This window comes from Fundulus heteroclitus, chromosome 20, assembly GCF_011125445.2.
Source record: "Fundulus heteroclitus isolate FHET01 chromosome 20, MU-UCD_Fhet_4.1, whole genome shotgun sequence".
NCBI lineage: Eukaryota > Metazoa > Chordata > Actinopteri > Cyprinodontiformes > Fundulidae > Fundulus > Fundulus heteroclitus.
Genome location: NC_046380.1, coordinates 16,578,406 through 16,601,921, shown reverse-complemented (window position 1 = coordinate 16,601,921; position 23,516 = coordinate 16,578,406). Strand labels below are relative to the sequence as shown.

The window sequence follows — 23,516 nt, the reverse complement described above, 5'->3', positions numbered from 1 at the left end:
CTACGGGTTATTTGGCAGAAAAATCCTGAGCAGCAAAGGTGTCAAGCAAATGGCACAGATTCATATTCTCAGGATGATGAATAATGATGATGATGCAAATGGAGGTGGTGAGATGCAGCACTCCCGTTAGCCAAGAACATAGTTTGGACGGCTCCAAATCATCTAATCTTCCTCTATTTAGTGACTCACCCCTGTTCTGAGCATTTAATCATGATTTCATCCAGATTTTAGGCTCTTTTAATTAACACGAGTGCTGTTAAGTTGTTGTTGTTGTTTTTTTTGGTTTAACTGTATGTGTCACTCTTAAGTTTAAACTTTGAAATAAAAACAATGAAGATCTCTAATTAATGGAAAAAGTATGTATGTGTAATGCTTGTTAAATATATATATATATATATATATATATATATATATATATATATATATATATATATATATATATATATATATATATATATATATATATATATATATATATATATATATATATATTTCGGTGAGTCATAAACCTAATGAAATGGATTTAATCTTAAAGTTTAGGACTGGATCCACCATCAGAGACAAAACACCCAGTTTACAGTGTGCCTGAACAGATGAAAGGGAAATCACTGCACAATCCCTGACAAGTAAAATCTCTTTCCCTCAATCTTCCATCTCGTATCTTCGATTCTGTTCTCTATTAGAGCCACCTCAGCAGCCATGAGTGTGTATGAAACTAAATTAAAACAGATACACCAGCGCTAGAAAGAAGTGGAAAAAAAATTTGGTATTAGAGCCAAGACTGAAGCAAAGATTTCATAAATCATAAAGATTAAGTTGATGAGTGACGTCTTCTCCTCATTCAGACTCAGAGATACAGGCTAACCATTTGAAGGACAAACTGTGTTCAGACAAACTCTGGATGGCGGGGACTCTTGTAGATCCAAGCGATGCACAAACCCCAAGGCTAGGGCAGAGCCACAGAATGATGAATGAAGTGCAAAATAAAACTAATCTAAGAAATTCTTACAGTCTTTTGGTTTTAGTTAGTGTTTATGGTGAAGTCCATTATCGGTTATTTTAGCAAGGTTGCCTGGAGAAAGGCTTTTCTCTCCTAAAAGAACATGGCAGCATCACTCAGGCTTCTAAAGTTGCATTTGAACAATCAACAAGACAACATGTGTGGAGAAACATTTGGGGAAAACAAGTCTGGTGGTGGAGGTGTGAGGATGTGGGATTGTTTTGCAGTACAGCTGCATAAAATATTAAATCACATTCTTCAAAATACTCAAATAGCGTCCACACAGGACTGCTCAGATGCAATATTTTGTCAGCTAATTGATTTAATTTATAAATGTCAAAGATATTTGGACAGCTTCACTGCCCTTGATCTCCACAGGGTTTAGTCACTAAGATGCTAAAGCTCCCCTAGAGCATCCCTCTTTGACATATAAATGATGGAAAATACAAAAAGTGAAGGAAATACGGGTTAACCACAACTGATTGACTGCAACATTCAACAATGACATCCCCATCAGATGTTTTCCTAACATTGTGCAGACCAATTTTACAAGTGTATGACCTTTAAAGTCATTGCCTGGACCCATCTATCTATTCTGGGGGTATCTGTCCAGATACGATCTGACAGAAATATGATCATAGAGCAGGAAAATGTTCCCAAGAACCCCAGAAAATCCAGAAAAGAGTAGCTCAAAAAAAAAAAAAAAAAAAATCTAAAATTCCCATAATGCAATAGGGCAACTAAAACCCAGCTTAAAATGCTACGCCAAGACCTTGAAGGCTTACTGTGCAAAAACAAAGGCCTGCCAATCATTTTCAACTGTAGCAATGTTATAACGTCAACATTTCTCAATAGTAATGCCTAAGATGCATTTAAGATGTAGTAAATTTTGCAAAGAAGCTTTTTTATATAATTAGTCTGCCATTTTGTTGTGCCTTGCATCCAGAACCCGTTGCTGGAAGATACGATCCACACATTCAAGTTATTGTTTCAACATTTTATGCTGACTCAATGATGCTTTAAACAAATGTATTGGTCCAAAATGATTGCAGAGCTAGACAATTTATCAAAGCTTTATCAATGCTCCAACCACTGAAATTACCCAACATAAAGCCGTAGCCACACTGAGGAGCAAGAGATATTAAAACATAATGAGGGTGGACTAATGAGCACCGCTTTGAATCATATTGCTTTAAGTTGTTATATTAACTACAGAAATATGTAGTTTTAACTGAACACGGCCAATTCTTTCCCACCATTTGGCCTTTTGGTTTATTCTTGGCAAACTAAAGCATTTAATTTGAAAATGTAATAGAGGATAATTACTTTTTGTTTATTTTAATTGCTGACACTTCATACGTGCCAGAAAATCGTACCTATAATTTATTTACAAAATGCAGCCAGATTAAAATTTTGAATTAGTATTTTAATATTAGCATTTTAGGCTTCTTTAATAACGTTTAAGTAAATAAACATCCAGAATACAAATATATATTATATTAATTGTTCCCCTTTAATGATCCATTCCTTGATTATAATCAAGGAACGGATCCTCAACACAACTGGGTGTTCAAACAGAACACGGATCAAAACGGGTTTGGAAAGGATCAGTCTATTTTATACTAAGCTTTTGGAATCTCCTTCAAAGAGCATTGACCTGAAACCTATTGAAAATGCATTTACTGTGCTTCAGGTTTGTGCCAGGAGACAAACCAATCTAAATGAGCTTTACTGATTCTGCCAAGAAGAGAAGTCAAATACCAAGCCAGAAATATGCCAGCTCATTCCTGACAGCCACAACACGTAAACAGCCTCAAATTGAAGATCCCTGTGGGTGTATGTTTACATTTGGGCTGCCTAATCCATTGGTGCAGCGTGAATTTGTAGAAATCTGCCCTAAATTCAAACTTCTGCACCCACTTACGCACCCAGAGGGACAAATAAAGGATTTATTGAATTATTCTTCTTTTACATTGTGCCTACGTAAGGATCGTATACATGCATCCTGTTAAAAGCACAGATATCGCTTCCTGGTGATAAAAGGGATGTGTGTGAGTGGGTTTGTGCCTCCCTGACCTGATGAGGCACAAGACCGAGAGACGTAGGAGGTTCATTCATTCTGTCGTCACTGCTGCTTGCCACTGCGTAGCCCCTGAAAATAGAAAATAACATCAGCAAGTGTATGTGGAGCCACAAGTTGAAACATTCAATGGAACCGAGCTGAAAAACAAACTATATTCTCAGAACAGCATAGAAAAGCAATCATCCTGTGTCTATGTCAGAAAATCATGAAAATAGATGTATATTGAATTTATTATTGTTGTCACAAAACAATGGCTACTTTACAAATAACATTTCAAATGTTCCATTAATGGGCTTTTCTGGTTGGAAATTTTAAACAGTACAACAAAAAAAAAATAAAGCAACACATCATGTCAAGAGGTCTAAAAGAAATAAAAAGGCACAACTATTAAACCGTTTATGAAAAACCGTAACAAAAAAACTGTGCTTCGTCCCACTTTGACAGATCACAGTTTGAGACAATTTTGAACTACTGCTTTCAGGGTTATGCACATCTTTCTCAAATAAAGCCATATCCCTGTGACCAAACATTTCAGTTGTCATTATTTAAACCTGTAAATAAAACTGAGCTTTAAAAAAAAAAGGCAAAGCAAACCTCTGTGTGCCAGATGTCCATGAACATGAGCTAGAAGCAGGGTGCGCTATTTATTCACCTCTGATGTTTTTTGTTGTTTATTTTTATCAGATTGCTGTAATGACCTTGTTGCAACCCAGCAGGACCCACTACTGTTCACAGCTTTCACAAAGGGAAAAATATTAGGTTATGGCTTAAATCCACCAGAACAAAAAGCTGTTTATAATGTGAGCACACATACAACCTGATGTTTACATACACCGTATAACAGATTTTCTGTCCCTCTAAAATTAAATCACATCAGACTTTATCCGTTTTAGGTCAGAATTACTAAAGATATTCATGTTTGTTTAAACCAGAATTTTTTTTTACTATTCTTTTATTTGAAAGTTTACATACGCTAAGATAACATATCCTTTAAGCAATTTGGAAAATCCCAGATGATGACGGCACAACTTTGTAAGCTTTTAATTGGTTAATTTACATAAACTTAGTTAAATGGAGGACCACGCATGGATGAATTTTAAGGTAACGCCACAAATACACTGCTTAATTGAAAAAATAAACATGCATGTTTATCCTTTCTAACAATTATATGCATGTAAAACCTGCAGGGGAATGCCCAGCCTTTGTCCTGTTAAGGAAGAGACAGATTCTGTGAGTGGTTTTGTGTGAAATGTGCGCCTCAAAACCAGGAACTAAAGCAAAAAACACTGAGGATGGTGTCAGAAGCTAGTAAGAGAAAGTCTTTATCCACAGGGTATCGACACCTTGTCCAGAAGGCCACTCAGAAAGGAAGAAGCCAAAACGCAACATAAAACGCCTGATAACATATCGCAAATTCACTGAGCGACAAATAAATAAATTTTTGGAGACATATCCTTATGTTCCAAAGAAAATAATGTCAATGTGTTTGGCCATATTTATTGACCACCGTTCCATTTGGTGTAAAAAGTGGGAAACTTGCAAGACTATCAGCATCCCTGTGAAGTACAAGGATGGCAGCATCATGCTGTGGGCTTTTTTGGTGCACTTCACAAAATACCTGAGAAAAAAGCATTATGTGAACAGAGTAAACCAGTACAGTTTATAAGCTAAATCTACAAAATAATAAGATAAACTGTATGTAAACATTGAAGAAAGTACAAAGTAATTCTCTAAAAATAAGAATATTATTTGCCTTTTTACTCAGTGTATGTAAACATCTGGTTTCTACTGTGTGGGTGGTCCATTATCAGACCGACATGCTTTGCCTCCCCGGCAGCCTTTTGCACTTTGAGATGTTGGCCAAATACAAAGCAACGAGTAATTTAAACTTGGCATGAGCACAAAAAGACATTGAGCTTATTTGTGCATTGAAATCTCAAATGCAGATTGCACGAACACAAGAGCTTTTGTATGAGCTCCACAACTACGCGTAAGTAGTGGTTTGAAAAGATTTTGCTACAGGCGAACAACAATTATGACAATTTCACATCTCACACTGAGTTGACAGTGGTTTTACAAAGTCAGAAATGTCAGTCAAACTGCTTGAATACCTACGTGCCAATTACGTGCGACCCGAATCTGTGACAAAGAAATGTTCTGTTTGAAAAATCACTATTTTGGAGATAAAGGCATAATGTAAGTGGGTTAAAAGGCAAGGAAAAGAACAAGGATTGAGTGGTAACTTAAAAAGAGGGAGATCTTAGTGTTAAGACAGGAGCAAGAGTCCCTCACGAGTACAGACAGCATGTGAAAACTCCTCATCTTTGCTCTTGAAGCATTTTATCCCAGAACGAAAGAACAGCTGTCTAGCAGCTTATTGCATCTCAAAACACTGTGAGAGAAAATAGCTGTCCCATCAGGCCCAGCAAGTGGCCTCTTTAGTCCAAACACACACTCGCACAACTCTATTTCTACAGAGGCACACCGGTGCACATGACTACACACTTAACAGGAAGGAAAGCATCTCCTTCAACGTTTCGAAGAAAAGATCCACTAGGTGCAGGGACTATCAGGCAACCACAGATTACAAAGAGAATTTAAGAATTCGCTGAACCTTGGTGTCAAAAGGAAATAAAAAAGGTACAACAGCTGAGACAGAAATTTCTGGAAATACCTGCAGCACATTAAAACCTCAGCTGTGGTGCCCCTACCATCAATATGGCAACACCTTCCTTACTTTTATCTTGCAGTGATCAAAGTTCAATTCAATCTCCAACAGCTACTGGTGTTAAGGGCTGCTTACAGCAGATGGGACTCTAATCTCTACAAGTCCTTGGAAAGAGGTTCGCTCTCTTTACAATGAATCAGAAGTGAATCATATGAGAAAGAAGAGTAAAGATTATTTTTGTATCATGATGCGTAGGGAGCAGATGAAGCACTTTTTAAAGGAAAATACGTCCCAGAGATGGGAGGAATGGAAAGCAGCCTCTCAAGTGAAATTAATGCTTTGCTTCATGAATAAAGACACAAGTAGCCATCTGGGAGTTTCCCAAAGGACAGCTCAGTTAGAGGATGATTTGCAGCTTGATGACAGAATATCAGGACATCAGGGACCTGTTCTACAAAACAGGAGAAACGCCTTATTAAGGAAAGACTTCAGGTTTTGTGGATTTTTTGTTTCACAAAGCTGGCGCATAAATGACTTGGGTCTATTACTCACTTTATTTACATAAACAACAGGTTAGCCTTTATAACTGAAGGAGAAACTGTCTTTACAATCAATGGATTAATGGGTTTTCATCATGTGTTGAATAGATGAGAGAATTTTAGCAGAACTGATACATGCACAGCCTTAAACAAAATCAGATTACTCCAAAGTAAACATTTACTATTAAAAATTAGAAATCAATGTTAATTTTCTTTGGACAACAGATTGGGGCCACAAAAGGTCTACTTCCCATTTATACAAATACGAGCATTTGAACCAAAAACACGACCGATCGGCTCTGATTCATGACCAGCATGCCAAATTCTGAAAAATCTGATTTCTTGTACTTTCAATGCATTAAAACTAAGATCTTACATTATTTTTCCACTCTTAAACTCTTAAACCAACAGCATTGTGTTTTGATGACCATTTTTTGTTTAGCAAAAAACAAGATAAAAGAAGTATAATAATAATTAAATAAAAAAATCGTCTCGGTCAAAACGAGAATCAGCAGTTCGGACCTCATGGAAATCGGCCTGATCATTCGATCGCTACACAACATATCATAAAACCACCTTTTAATATCTGATAATTTTTATATCAACCGCCATGACAGAAAACTAAAAGAATATGCACCTAAAATGATACTAATATATGTAGTATGTAGAGGCTGGATAAAGGAAGATTATCTCATAATAAACTCCCTCACTACGAACACCTTGTTGTTCCTTTTTAAGTAAAACAGCATTTTATACGAGATGTATTGCAAGGAGATGAACCTGCAGTGAGATACCTTGATTAAATATAAAAAAGATCAATCAATGGATCAACTCATACTACACTACACTGACAGCAATACAGGTTTACTACTGCATACATCATCAATTTATTTTCTTAAATATATCTTATGATTGTGATTGGTTGATGCCAGCTCCTCAAAATTCACATGAAGATGCAAATATAAAACACAACCAGGGCTAGTGTAGGATATTTATAGATATTTATAACCAGCTATATAATAACATAAAGAACCATCTAAAATGTTCTTTAAACGAGGGCCAGTTGAACTTGTGTTGACATACATGCTCTAAATTATTGGTTTCGTCAACCATTTCAGATATTTATGAAAATGCACCGATCACTGACACTGATATCTAATTGTCTTACCTGTAATCTGGATTGTGTATAAATCTTGTTGTAATTCAAAAAAGTTTACAAAAAAAGGGGGGAAAAACTGTCAGGTATTTTGATAGAAACAGTAGTTTCAAATTCACCTGAAAATGAAGAGAATATAAGATTATCCCTATTTATCACATTCTTCTAACCCCAAATTGCATCAAATAACATTGTATCTTATGTTATGTTCAATCTGTTTTGATGCATTTAGAATGTGTGGGCAAAAAACACAGATTTTTTTCTTTCAGTATTTGACCAGCAGGAGGTCAAAAGAGCTGATTTAGAGAATTTTTACCATTTTCTGTCACTCATCAGCTGTTTTGTGAACCAGCAAATACTATGGGTACAGATTTTAATTAAAAAAATCCATTAGAGACCCTAATGCAGACAAAGTGACCCAGTCACTTCCACCTGTCAGGATAACATTGGTCACACACGCACCCTTCACTGTGCTGCAGAATGGACACCATCAGCTCCACAGCCAAGGCTCCGGCAATCATGGCAAGGCCTGGTCTGCTGACGGTGCACTGCTGATCCAACGTCCGATCCCTGGTCGACTATTTACAAAAAAAAGAGGACAAAAACACAAGTTCATAATTTCAAATAGAGCCTGACACGTTGTGTGAAAGTAAAGAATACATCCCCAATACAAACGGTTTTAAGCGGAATAAAATCTCACGTTTATGTGATGCTGATCTCTAAAAGGACTATAAGCAAATTCAGGATCACAAGCTGATGAGACGCATCGGCAAACGTTGTTATAGTTCCATCTAAGCACGCTCTTACTGATGCGACAATGTTTTCATAAACAGCACCATTAGCTTGTCCCTCTCACTGACAGCAGGGTCATCTCAGTCAGATTTAACTGGGAGCTCTCCAGCCAATAGATGGAAGGATGAGCAATTAGTGTCCGTGGAAATTGCACTTTATCTAATAGTAATTGCGCCATAAACCGTTGATCGGCAACAGATGGAACATTTGCCACATCCCCCAGAGCATATTTCCTTTCTTTATGACAGCTGATCAGTGTCTCAGTAATGAGATATTTGTAATAACACCCAGAAGACTACAAAACAAAAGTGACTTGTATCACCATTACATTACTAACATTTTTTTTCCCTATTCATTCCCCCAAACTGAAACTCCTCTACATGTAAATTTTAGTGAAAGCCAGCCTTTTGGCTCTAATTCTGATGATAATATTACTATAATCTGCGACTGTGGGGGAGAGCTAAATGGCATTTGTAGAACTCAAGGCAGAATAAAGCAGGTTTCCAGAAAATGGCTTTGGCCTTTCATAACTGATGAGCGCAGCTCAAAGAATACTCACGTGAAAAGGTAATGAGGGAGGGTAAAAAAAAAAAAGACAAAGGGTGAAAACAAAGGCAGTCAGGGGACAAAAGCCTGACGTGAGTGACGGGAAAATTGTAATTTTTCTGATGTATACAGGTTGAGCTGGGCCCACTTAATGTCAGAACGTCAGGATTAAATGTACAATTTTTCTTTAAAGCTGAGCGGTAAGTGAAAATATTTATATATATAAAAAAACCTCCTATATAAAAAAACTGCTAAAAATGATCAGCATCACCGAAACTAGTTATGGGAGCAAATTTGCTCGTTTTAAAAACATTATTACATCTGCCTTTTCTGTCTCCAGTAAATTAATAATGGAGAGCTGAGAGGAAATTATTATCCAGGTTATTTTGCTGCTGCAGAACAGGGAGGTTTATCAGAGCAATTTAGGTTGTATCTTATGTTGCTAAACATGACATATCTATGCGTTTTTTTCCTCATTTTTTTATTTAATATAATTTCTTTTAAAGCCCTCATCAAGAGCAGCAACACAGATAATGTTGTGTTTAATGCAATCTCAACTAAAACAGCTGAACATTTATATACAACACATCTGAATGTTAAAATATCTGAGAGATGTTTAAATAGCGCTCTGCTCTTTAGTAACATTGGTTCTTTTATCTATGGAGTAAATATGAGGAAAAAAGCTAATTTGTTGCCTTGCAAAAGTATTAATAATACTCAAACGTTGCCACATTTTGACAAGTTACAACCCCAACATTCAGGAGTTTTAATTGAGTTTTTTTTGTGTGAGAGGTCAATACAAAGCAGGCCATGTTTGTGAAGTGGAAGGAAATCTGAAAAGTGCGGTGTGCATTCATATTCAGCCCTCTGAGTAATGCATTTGTTAAACCACCTATTTGCTGCCGTTACCGATAGAGGTATTTTACATTATGGATCTACTGGCTTTGCACATCAACACTTAAGCCCATCTTTATTTGCAAAACTGCTCAAGCTTAGTTATATTGGATGGAGAGCTTTTGATAATGTCAATGCTCAACTCTTGTAAAAGACTGATTGGATTTGTTACCTAGGCCGTTATGTAAGTGGGATAAGGCCCTTCGAGGTGTCCATTATCAGAAATGAATGGACTTTGCAGAAGATTCTGCGAAGCCTCTTCTTCACGTGCTTTCGCAAAGTCCATTCATTTCTAATAATGGACACCTCAAAGGGCCTTATCCCACTTATACCATGGTCACTTACAAAAGACACACACAATATATATATATATATATATATATATATATATATATATATATATATATATATATATATATATATATATATATATATATATATATATATATATATATATATATATATATATATATCTCAAATCAATGAATGAATTATTTTCACCGTTAAATATGTAAGATTTCACAAGAAGCGGCTGAGAAAACTATTTAATATCTCTCATTGTGACGCGTTGCTAAGGTTACCAGCTTTGAGCCAACGCATTAATTTGGATCAATCAGGCTATTTGACAGGCACTTCTTTATAGGTGTACTATAACACTTTAACAGACACCCTGTAGAATACATTTTACATTCTACGTCTTAAGTTTTATGCAGCTTCTAAAAGGTTTAGTTCCAGAATTTCACTGTATGTTGGTCTATTCATTTTCCTCTTTAAACCTGAACACCTTTCCTGTCCCTGTAGAAGAAAAGCATCACCACCGCATCCTGTTGTGATAAACATGTTAGATTGCGGTGGTGGCGTTAGTGTGTTCAGAAGGCCGTGTAATGTGGGTTTTCCACCACACACAGGGTGTACAAGGAGTTCAAATTTGGTGTCATCTGACCAGAACCCCTTCCACATGCCTGCTCTATCCCTTACATGGCTCGCAGAACATGAAATCTTTTGTCTTCCTTTTTGCCAATAAAGACCCAATTTGTGGAGGGTAGGACTACTAAGTTTCCTGCTGACAGATATCCGCCATCTGAGGAGTGAATCTCAGCAGCTCCTGCAGAGATATGACGGAGCTCCATGGGCTATTTTACTGATGGATGATCTACTTGTTCACCTAGCTTAGGTGCATGGTCATAAGTTGCAGTTGTACCATACTCTTTTGATTTATGCATAATAAATTAAACAAAGCTTTGTGAGATGTTCAAACCTTGAAATATTGTTTTTTTTATGCCATTTTTGCTTTAAACTTCTCCACAACTTTATTGCTGACCTGATGTGTTCCTCGGTCTTCATTATGCTATTTGATACCTAATGTTCTCTCGAAAGAAAAAAAAAACCCTGAGGCCTTCTCAGATCAGCTGTATTTATAGTGAGCTTACATTACACATATGGACCAGACTGACCTTGAGTTGTGAAGGCAATTTGTTGCACAAATTTAAGTCCCACTATCTAGATTTCTATTTTTTTTAAAGTGTTCATGGGGTCTAACCACTTTTTTAAGGCACAAAGCATGTTGGGTTAGTGGTCTGCAACCTTTGGCTCTTAATAATGTTGGCTAAACGCAATTAAGAACCAACAAATGTTGGTAAATATAGTCTTAGCAGTTTTTTTCATGACTGCATAGAATTGCCATATCACAATGATACTAAAAGTACCAATGATATGTTTTTTAGATGCCTTTTTCTTGTCATCAGGACACTATAGCCCCAGTTCCACTGGCTCGTAATGGCCGCGCACCGCACGGCTCCGCCCACTTTCCAGTGTTTCAGGAGCAGTTTTTTTTCCAGGGCCAGCTCGGGTATTTTTGCAGCCTTGTTGAGGAATATGGCCAATGCGAGCCGACTCCAGAGAAGTTTTGAGTGAACACAGTCTTTTTTATTAACGTGTTCTCCTTGCCCCCGCCATGGCTGAGACAAAATATCTCATATAAAGATGTAAATATTAACTCTGTCACTGACAGCAGCCTAAAGAAGGAGCGGTTGGATAGAGAGGAGGAGGGGTGCTAAAGCAACGCTGAGGAGACCTGTCCCTGTTCCAGGCCTTTCAAGGCCGGTCGAATCACCATAGCGGGAGAAAGTAATCTGTGTGGGGAGGAGCCAAATAGGGCAGGCAAAAATGGGCGAGCCAGTGGAACTGCGCCTTATGTGCTTTGTAATATCAACAAACATCAGCATCCCATGGAAAAAAAATTTTATCGTCATTATTTCTTAATAGTTTAATGTTTTTCTTTGTTTTAATAACTGAAAATTTAAATAAAATGTGGGTTCCTTAAAAATGACAACAGATTTTCTATAGTAGGTTAGTAAGTTTTCTTTTTTCAAAAGGTTAAGTACCATTTGTGGCTCTAAACAACCTTTATTTAGCTGGACTGACAGCAAAAATGGCTCTTTAGTTTGTAAAGGTTGCAGACCCCTGGTTTAGACTGTGTTTTATGGGGTGATTGCGAGGCTGTTGAGGTTTTTCTCACATCTCCTGGAGCAACAACATCATTGCAGAAGTAGCAGCCCAACTTGTGCCCTGGGATGTTGGAGAACAGAGAGGATCCCGGGACACCGGGCTCAGATCCGGCTGGAGTGGAAGATGACGAGGAAGCAGAGGAACAGGAAGCGGAGGAGTCTGTCCCTGTGGAAACGCTCTGACTGACGGTAGGTTTCTTTAGTCCGTGTCGCATCACAACAAACGTGTCGAAGCCTAAAGCAGCGTTCACCACAAGCTGATGAGAGAAAGATGATAAAGTGTTTACTAACAAGTCTTTTTTTTTCATTAAACACAGGCAGAATAATTTTCCATGGATGTAATATATAATTTGCAAAACTAGATGAAAAGAAGCTGGTTTCCTTTAGGAAGAGATGGCAATGAATTTTACATCTTTAATATTGAAAACCTTATAAAATCCAATGTAAACATTTAAAAAACTGATTCGCTACTCAGTCCCAAATAACAAGAAACGATAAAGTTATGTTTTCTCAACAGCTCTATAGCCGCAGAGGGCATATTGTTTGATATATTTTCTAAGTCGGTGAAAAAATAAACGTTTTTGATGAATTTATGGCTATTGAGCCTGGGTGAAAACAGACAAGGACAATCAAACTCTGCAGAGACAAAAAAAACAAACAATCTATTGGCGGAGTAAACTTCAGAAAAGTATGTATGACATGTTCTCTGGGTTCATATTATTTGTATATATCTAGGAACTTTTATTCCATTTCTCTTTTTATTTAATTTTGAGCCAGCATTCCTATTTCTGCTGCACCTTTCTTGAATAAATCATGTAATGCTGGAATCTGTGGTGCGTGGCGAGATCATATAAATTCTTTAAAAACGCTACAGATGACACAGCGCATACTTTGTTTCTACTATGACTGCACACCGATCATCTATGACCAATCAGAATGACTTGGCCCGAAGCTACACAATCACAAAAGCAAATATTAAAATAGATTCTTCCTTTGCAGGAGGAAGACATTGAAAGTTTTAACTTTAATAACTTAGCGCCACAGTGGCTTCTGAGTTTTTATACTCATTAGTTTACTTCTTTAAGTGCAATCAGCAGAATGTTATTGAGTCCCTCATGCATATCCAAGATTTTGTTTTATTTTATTTTATATAATAACTCCATGAAGTCATCATTGTCCAGACAGACAGAGGCTACGGACAGTAAGCAGATGGACAGAAGCTCGATCAGAGCCTTGAGCTGAAAACAGACTTTTCCCAAGACTACGGTGTTGGAAGAGCGCTACATATCAAATCAAAAATACGCACTAATGACTTAGAAGTGGCTAAAAAGCCTTACAAAACACTGATGATTTTCTTGGTGTGCTCTGCTGAAGGTGTCCACTGATGCTGCATGTCACGTCAGTCAAGATATGAAGTGGAACTTTAATTGCTCCTGAACCTCAACCCGAAGCCACAGGTGTGAGTTCATTTCGCATGAGGTGCTTTTCCTTTCTTACCTTTCTCTTGCTTGCAGCTATAACCGTGGGCAGCCAGCGACTCTCCCTTGTGTCCATGAGTAAGAACACCACATCATGTTCTGAGATGAGCTTCTCCAGCTGCTCCACGTCTTTCTGGGCCTGGGAAAGAGTAGCCTGAGAGAAATTCACTGGGTGGCCAGGCATTGGGATGCTCATAGTGTAGCCCTCTGCGTTCTGTAAGAGGAAATGAAAGCAGAGGCAATCTTATTAAGCATGAGATGAAATGACTCTGTGTATAACTAGAGGGCAATTAAGAGACAGCCAACATTAGAGAGTGAGAAGTCTGTCGAAATGTGCAGTCAAAACATAATAAGTGCCCTTGTTAGGCTCCTTAAAGCATCTCTGGATATAAATGCTATACTCGTCTCTTTTGAGCTCTAACATTTGTCAACATATTGACCATTGCATTTGCATAATATCACATCTGTAATGGACTGTGTGGGTAATTTTTTTTTCTGTTATATAAAAATTTGGTTCAGTAGTTCCTGAACACTAATCATGAGCATAAATGTCCTACTTTAATTTTTTTGCTATTCTAATTGTTTATGAAATGATTACACAAAATAAAAGTGTAATGATGTTTGAAACAATAATATTTGGGTGCAAAATGCTGAGTTTCTGACAGATGTTCTTCAATTATAAATATATACGGTGGTCACTACTGGGTACTGCTGAAAATTGTTATTCAGCTGAAAAAAATGGGTTTGTTTGACAGCCCTCATTAGGTTGACCGATACTCAAAAGAAACAGGGAAGATCTCAGTATAAAAAAATTGAACAATTTAGCTTTTTACATTTTGGAAAAACCTTTGAGTCAGTTCTTGATGAATCTAAAGATTATTAGTTCATCAAACTGTGTCACCACTTTGCCAAGATAAGGAAGAAGACCCAAACTGCCACTGTCTGGTTAAAGGAAATTGGTTAGAAGCTAAAATTTGACACTACCAAAGCGGACAAACTAAATGTATACTGGGTATAAAACATTTGGTCAGATTAAACTAAGACTGAACTATTTGACAACAATGAAAAGAGGCATGTTTATCCTAAGAGTTGACTTCAAAAGCACACCACACAACCACAACCATGAAGCAGAGTGGTGGTAGCATCATGCTATGGGACTTTTTCTAAATTGATTGTGTTGCTGTTTTAACAACTCCAGTGCGTTGGCTGTTCTTCTGTGACTATTATATTTAACTATCTCTGTAGTGATGGTTTTAGTGATGTTTTATTTTTCCTCTGATGTTTTATCGTTTTATCTTATCGCATAATTGTGCACTTTTGTAAAGCACTACGTGACCCTGAATGTCTGTGAAAGGTGCTATATAAATAAACCTTTACTTACTTAACTTACTTATTGCACAAAGTGACTGGAAAAAATGTAGGAATGTAGGAAAATTTAGGAGTACCTCCAAAGTCTTGTACCTAAAATCAACAGCAAGAAGGCGGAAAGCAAGGCCAAATTTGCACCTTAACCACTGACCCTTCTGTAAATGTGTGCACTATGATTAGAGGCCAAGCCTGTGACAGGAAGTCGACCGATTTATATGAACTCAACCATTTCTGATAAGAACAGTGGTCAGATACTTTGCCAGAATTATGCCGGACACCTGATGACTATAAAAAGCGTTCGATCAACTAAACTAAAAGACAATCAACAAACATTAGAGGGTTGTATGCATGTATTCCTACCTGCATCTATTATGACCATGTGTAGATTAGAGAAAACGTGTCTCTAGTTCAGTTTAATATTCACTGTGGCTGTATGTTGCATAATCATTCCACCATAGAACCCCCCCCCCCTTTTATCAATTATTAAAGTACAAAATTTATTTGACATTGACCCCCAGAATGAGTGTATGTAGAGATAAATAATAGCAAGAACTGTAAAGATAATAGGCAATAATAACTGAGGGCAAAAGTTCTTCACTCAACAGAAACCTTTTACAGATAATTTTTTTTCATGTGGAAAAGTCAGTGAGTGGTTTGGCAAATTGAGCCCTACATAAAGCTTCAACGGTACCACCTACTGTTCTACTTTCAGCTCTCAATGAACCCTTTTATTGCAATTCTGCCTGAGTCCATTTTTCCTCCGTCTTGTGAAGCTGTGGCTGTTTTTTTTTTTTTTTTTTTTTTTTTTTTTTTTAGAGTTTGGTCAAAACAAGAGAAAAATAAGTTCCTGCTAAAAGTCAAACAAAGTTAGTTTTCATTACAAAAACCTTAAAGTAATTTGTTTCCAGAACTCCGCAAACAGAAAATCACTTTTACTTTTGTGGATTACGTGGTTTGTTTAAACATTAAACATCTTTTTTAAAAGGGACACTGTGTAACTAATTTGATTTTTAATCAGCAAAAATCAAGTATTGCTTTATAAATACATATTGCTTTATAAATACATATTCAAAGTCTAATAAAATCACATCAAAAATGAAGGTGTTCTCATAATTTAGAATTAGTAGTTTAAAAATACATAGGTTTGGGTGCACCCACTGAAAGGCACTATGTTGTGTCACTATTTCTGATTTCATAAGTCGAAAGGGGAGTAACTTCCCTCAGCCTTACGCGTTTCCTATCTGTCGTCTATATGAAGACGTGCAGTTGGTGGAAGAGTATAAAACAAGCAAAGATGACCGTAGATCATTCTATTTGCCGTTTTTTGTTGAAATGGAGGACCATCCATATGCTTGGCCCACCGCGAGAGAAGAGAAAGTAACCAAGAAAAGAAGTAATAACTGGGAGAAAACGAGAGGCATTATTACCAGGTGGAGATTATTCATGAGGGAGCGCGGACTCAAAACTGATGCAGAGGTTGGAGGCTTTCTGCTGGACATGTAAGTTAATTCAATATAACAGTGAAGTTTATTTTTTTGTGTATTGTTAGAGACAGGGCAGTGCAGTCCAGCAACTACTCCGTGGCTTCTGTAATATTTATTACGTGCTTAACGGTGAGGTCTTTCATTTATTTAGCGCTAGATGGTGCACAAGTGTGAAAATATTACACACCGGGGCTTTAAATTTAGGAAACTTATTTCAAGAAAATACCCTAGGATTTCTTTTTATTAAGAAAGGTTTGGGGTTAGGGTAGAAATGGTAAAAATTGTAACAAAAAGCATCAATCAAAATAAATTAACAAATATAACAAAACAAACTATTCTTACTCCACTTATTCAGATATATTTTGTAGGGTTTTTTGTGCGTTTTTTTTTTTTTTTTTTTCGTTTTTTGATGAAGACTTACATTATCCACTGACAAAAAAGGGTTAACGTGCCTCATTTGGAGGCTGCAACGTTTCCAATTATTTCCAAATTAACTGCAGCATCTTACTTTTTCACAGAAAAACATTTTAGTCTGAATCAACAAAAAACTTTAATATTTTCAAATTTAAAAAGTCTTCAGTGAGCAAAAAATGGAATAGATATCAGTAAAAATCTAAAACCATATTCCTTAAAGTATTGCTTTATACTTTTATTGAAATAAGCACCTTAAATAATTTTGACATTGATGTGACCTCCAGAAAATGAGACATATAGCAAATTCAACATGATATGGCTAGCCATCAACAATATTCAGACGATGGACCTCTAAATAATAACCTGACCTCTAAATAACCTCCAGGGTATAAATTGCTAATTGTTTTTTCTGAAAATTAAAATGATGGACCAACTACAACTTGCATTTTTTGCATGTTGTTGGCAGATCTATGGAAAAATATTGTGGGGGAAAAAGTCTAGATCATTGAACGTTGGGCTGTCTTGTACAAGTCAACAATATTGATTGGTAACAAAATCCAAGAGGGTGAAGCAAAATAAACCTTGGCTTACTATGTCTGGAAATGCCACAATGAAAGAGTTGAAAAAGTCAAGAGCAATTTCAAATAAAAAACAAAAGAGGGCAAAGATTGTGAGAGATTACAAGAAGAAGAGCCATTTTCACTGAATCAGTAGATATTCCAGCCTCCTCTTAACATATTTCAAGAGTGGGAGCTGCTAACAAAGTCTTACATTTACATTTAACTTTGACGCAAGTGTTGCTAAGCAGTTGGGTGGTGAGTTCACACTGTACAGATAGTAAATCACGTTGCAATTACCACAATAAATATCACCGGCCTGCTGCCAAGAGAGGAAGAAAATCTCAGTGTATGGAAACCCCTTACAGAAAAGACTTTATGATGAACCAACATTACAACAGTTTTTCTCCATCAACCAAACCACAATGTTGGCAATTTATTGGCGACGACTCCCCCAGCAACTCTGAAAATGTCAGGTGATGTTATTTGTCCACAGGCAAAATATGAAATCTGCTGCCTCTTTCGACACTGAGACCTTTTTGATCCATATTTTCTCACTTCAATTACTGGAGTTCTTTGCTTTCAGCACCTGATGCTCCTGTATTTGGAGAAAAACAACCCGATGAAAAAAAGAAAAGGAAAGCAGAGACCCTTTATAACAAATAAAAAAAATGGAAAAGTAAGGATTCAGCTGGGCTGTCTGTAAAGGGGGAAGTGTTGTGCTTTCCAGTATTTTTTTCCAGAAGAAAAGGAGAAAAAGAAAATGAAAAAAGAGAGACTCGGCAATAATCATGACGGGGCGGCACCTGCTTGTGTGTGCATTTTCCAGAGCACATCACAGGTGACATTATTATCCCAGACCACTGTATCTCATTACCGGCAAAAACAATTGCAGCGTCGTGACTGCAATACAAACGAGGTGTAGGGCTCAACTGAGTGCAACTTCCGACAATTTGTAGGCGGATGACGAGACTGTCAAATGTGGGGACGAGAAAATTCGAGGATGCTTTTAGTTATACAAATAAGTCTGAATTCAGAACTGCAAGAGGATGCAATTATTTTTAACCAAACAGGTTGCGGTTTTCTTTCACAATACAAAGCTCCAAATATGCCTAAAACAGCATTTAATATCTGAAAAAAACCTGAATCGTGTTCAGGGTATTTAACCTACATATGGTGCTAATGACCTGTATAGATCAAACTATAGCAGCCAAGTATATGTAGGGTTCATCAAAAGAAAACAGAAGAACATTTTTGTGGTCAGAAAAGAGAGATTACATGATAGCTGACAATGTTGCATCATTATGAACAGAGTTTACTATCATCAACACTTATAGTACTGCACACAGGTGTGCACAGATAATTAAAACTGATAAATATGCATACGGCCCTTGCAGTTCCAAGAGGCTTAATAATGAGTAAGCTCTATCACACCAAATCTGTGCCCTGCTTTGAGTGACTGGCTGCTTTTTCAGTTGCTAATCCAACCAAAATATCTCCCACAGTGGACCCAGTCATTAATTAGTAAAGTAATGAAACCGGCTCCTTTAATATGCAGATAAAACGGTTTCTCATTTTCTCCTAATTTTGGCCATTTTAGATACGGCCATTCAGCAAGGAAAAGGTTTGAATTACTGGACTGTCGAATAATTTGCTCAATGCATCAAAGGTCTTGTAGGAAGAGGCTAAAAAAAGAACTGCGTAATTACTCACACGACAAATATTTCATTTAGTTTTTAGGCTGACCTTCTACAGTAAGTTTTAACCCAGAGAGGAATATTTATTGTTTAACTCACCACACCAGGAAAAATCTTGGTAAGACGGCCAGCGGCTGCCGTAGCTTTTGACTTCCCTCCTCCGAGGCAGTCCTCGAACTCAAAAAGTGGCTGTCGAACCGGATTGGAGTATGAGATCTTTGCATTGTCCACAAACGTGATGTGTCTCACTCCCCAGCCCTGGAGAAGGTCAAGGAAGGATAAAAGGTTTTATTCATATGAAAACAGACGTTAGCGGGACTTTCTGTCAGGTTTCAGAGAACCTTAGTAGCGTGTGTAACACATTTCCAAACAAAAGAATGAAACAATTTTGCAACTTTGCTTTTAGATTCTGATCAGAGGACACACCACACCAAGCTCCTTTCGGGCTGACAACAGAACCCTAAGATATGCAACAGAGGGAAGAAGACTAAAAGGTAACAGTCAGTATCACTAACATGTATAAAGTGGAGTCAGAGGAAGCGAGATAAGAAGCCGTTTCAAGAAAACTTTCTATCACACATTAAGACACGTCTGTGGTTTAATCAGGCTGTGAGACAGCAAGAGAGAGCAAGACTTTCAGCAGATAACAGGAAGGCAAGATAGCGTACAGACTAACCGCTCTGTTCATCATTTAGTACTTTCAACCTCTTTTTGTCATGAAACAAGCCGGATTTGGGAATGCTAGCAGCTTTTCAGAAGCCTTTGACTTTAGACGGGTCATATTCGCAAGAAAATACACCGAAATTGATGCTTTTGTTAAGCTAGCTACTCTCACCACAGTGATTACCAGAACAAGAGTTGATGGCCAAAATATAATGTCTACATAACCATTAGGTATTTCATCTTCAAATAAAATACCTTAATGGTTAAATACCCCACGACCCTGACCCTGGATAAGCGGAAGAAGATGGATGGATAGTTGGATGGATGGATTTTTAAATAATTTAACTGTAACTTATGTCACACAGTGGGGCACGGTTGCCTGGGCCTATGACTACCCAGAACACACCCACGCCTCATAGTGGAGGACAAACAATGATCATAACAATGGTGACACATGCAGGAATATCTGAAACAGCTGTTATTGAGTAAAGACAGGGTGGATTTTCAAGACAGTTTTGTGGTCTAAAACCGCACCAGATGCTAGAGAGCAAATTAAAATTATGAGTATAAATTATGAGTACATGAGCTACTAAACATCTCATACATTGAGATGATATGAAGAATAGCTTGTTGTCAGTAAAGCACATTTGCCTCCCATAAGGATGTTCTCCATCAATGGCTGTTGGTACCCAACAACAAAACTTTGCACTTTTACTCCAGTCTACTGCAAATTAGGTTACTCGATAATCTGATGGAGAGAAAGGAGTTACACCCAGATCCACAAATGTTCTGTTTGTTCTACTATTTACTGGTACATCTCCTGATAAGCATGAAAAAAATTCAATATTTTTGTCAATCTTTTGAAAAGTCAAAACTCACACATAATATTAATTTCACATAAAAGTATCTATTACTAGTTACTCTGATGATAAATGCTTACAGTTAATGAAAACAGAAAATAAAAAAATAGAATATTATCAGAATATTATAAGATCAAATAAAAAAAAGTACATCTTAAACAGACAAGCAACACCACGGTCATCGGACCAGTTGTTGGCAGCGTGGACTAGTACCAATTCCTACTAGAAAATAAAACCAGCATTTCCATAAAGTGAGCCTAAAGAGCTCTAAAATGTCCTGCAAGATGGCTGTGTTGACTATAGACTCCAAAAATGCCAGTGGACCAACACCAGCAGATGACAAGGCACCCCAAATCATCCACTGGACTTTAGGCAACATGGATTCTGTACCTCTCTGCTCTTCATTTAGACTCTGGCACCTTCACTTCCAAGTGAACCTTTTCCTAATGCATTTTTTGCTTCAACTCAACTTTCTATGAATATTCTTGGATGTGGCAACCAGCCTTTAAATGGTCATGAAACCTTTGCAGTTGTGTTAAAATCATTTTCTGTGACACAATGATTTTATATTTTTCTACTAATTCTCCAATATGTAACTTTTTCTGAAAAACTGAATTTTGTATTTTCATTATCTGTAAGAAATTATGGTGAAAAATCACAAGAAAGACTTTAAATATTTCACTAAGTGTAATGAACTAATATACAAAACCCACTTTGTGAAATGACTGACAGAAAACATTTAACTACTTCACAATATTACACTTTTTTAGATGCACTTGTATATGGAGGATAAGAACACATGTTTCTGTTTTTGTCACAGTAACAGAGGGAAGTAGAGCGTGCATCCTTCTCTCAGGCCTTACCATGAGAGTCCTGGCCACATTGCAGCCCAGTGTCCCAGCGCCAAGAAGAAGACACTTTGTGCTGACGACTTTGTCCAAATCCAAAGACGGGACCAGCCTCCATCTCATCAGCTTAAGATTCAGGTCCACTGATGACTCTGCAAGTCTGCAGGGAGCAGAGTGAGAAAACCAAATACCTATGCTTTACAGTTGCACCTAAAATTATTCAAAAATTAGGTTTTATTCGCAAAGCTAAAAATTGCATGTGTTTGCAAACAAACAAGTTCCAGAGGAGCAGTTTAAATAGTCGAACAACACTCTTACTAGAAGGATTTTATCAAAACTCAAAACTTAATCCGACTTTAAACCACTACAACAGCTTCAAAGATAAGATAAGATAGACTTTATTAATCTCACAGTGGAGAAATTCACGTGTCACATCGGCTCAGTAATCAAAAGAAGGTGCCAAAAGGAGGGAAAGGTGCATGAGGTATATACAGTGTATCCACATATATACAAAAAAAAAGAAATAAAGCAGAGATTTAAGGTGACTTAAAGCTATTCCACCCCATGGACAAAATTCTTCATAAAAGCACATATTTGCAATTAATGTGTGGGCTCAGGCATAATTGATCAAATACTTTGTTGGATGAATCAGGGGAATTTAAGATGTAACCAGAAGGATACAAAAAGATAGCAAAGGCCCCACTTGTTCGTACAGATACAGCTGGAAACAGAATGTGTAGGTTTAAAGTTAAAGTATCGTTGACCCAGAGAAGCTTGGGCATCATTGCACCTTCAAATTGAACAATGATCCCCAAGTCCACCAGGTTGTGGTTTCAGAAGAAGTCCAGGGAAATACTCGAGTGGCAATCATGGACAATTGACTGTGAACCCATAGGATATTTCCGATTGGATAAAAACAGATAGTTTTAGCACCAAACCAAGGAAATTCAAAGAACTGGAGGCCTTTGACCAAGAGGAGTGGGCTAAGATTGGTCAGGAACGCAGCTCCCAGAAGTTGGTTTCACATTTTGCAGCAGGACATAACAGTACTAAAAATCATGAAGAAATTCATTTGATCATTAAATTGTGACATTGTGTGCTTAATAAAAAAAAAAAAATCACCTCTAATATCAATTATGTTTAGCTTTCTAAACTGTCTGTGCAAAACCTCAGTTATCCGGGTCATGTCAACGGCAAACAGGCTTAAAACGATGGCAACCCGACTCAGAAATGTTTCCAGAAAATCCTTAGTACCGTATTTCTCAGACCATACGGCGCACCGGATTATAAGGCACGCCGTGAATTTACGTGTCTCTGTGTGTCTTTGTCCACATATAAGATTGTAAGGCGCATTACATATTCTTCCTTACAGTCAGGCAGTCTTATAGACAGCTCAGCGGTCCGATCAGGTAGTGACACAGTGTACTATAATGTTCCGATTATCTATTGAGCAGAGCGGCTTCATTGCTAACCAAAGTCGTACTTACACATTTTAACAGATTTTTTAGCATATTGTACCACATAAAATCAGTCAGTAAAATGGTAAATGGCTTGTACTTGTATAGCGCTTTAACTAGTCTTGACGACCTCCAAAGCGCTTCACACAACAGTTCAGTCATTCACCCATTCACACACACATTCACACCCTGACGGTGGTGAGCTATGTTAGTAGCTACAGCTGCCCTGGGGCAGACTGACAGAGGCAAGGCTGCCATGCACCGGCACCACCGGGCCCTCTGACCACCGCCAGCAGGCAATGCGAATGAAGTGTCTTGCCCAAGGACACAGAGACAGTCAGTGTGGGGGATCGAACCGGCAACCCGCCAATTGCAAGACAAACTCCCTAAAGCTTATCATTGTAAGCACAATGATAATCATGTATAAGGTGCAGCGGATTAACCTGACTCCGCCAGATAGATTTGCTCCACATATCCATCTGGAAACCTTCCGTTGAAGTAATTT

The 23,516-nt window shown here is 37.4% G+C and overlaps 1 protein-coding gene across 1 annotated transcript in view; it reads right to left on the bottom strand.

Moving 5' to 3' along the window:
* The window catches only part of atg7 (ATG7 autophagy related 7 homolog (S. cerevisiae)), a 96,237-nt gene that overhangs the window by 55,620 nt on the left and 17,101 nt on the right, over window positions 1–23,516 (bottom strand). The window contains exons 11-16 of the mRNA XM_036124562.1: window positions 21,570–21,714; window positions 19,283–19,441; window positions 13,683–13,877; window positions 12,197–12,442; window positions 7,909–8,024; window positions 3,077–3,152 (exon numbers count right to left, since the gene is read on the bottom strand). Of these exons, the coding sequence (XP_035980455.1) occupies window positions 3,077–3,152; window positions 7,909–8,024; window positions 12,197–12,442; window positions 13,683–13,877; window positions 19,283–19,441; window positions 21,570–21,714 (937 nt within the window). The remainder of the gene's footprint in view (window positions 1–3,076; window positions 3,153–7,908; window positions 8,025–12,196; window positions 12,443–13,682; window positions 13,878–19,282; window positions 19,442–21,569; window positions 21,715–23,516) is intronic.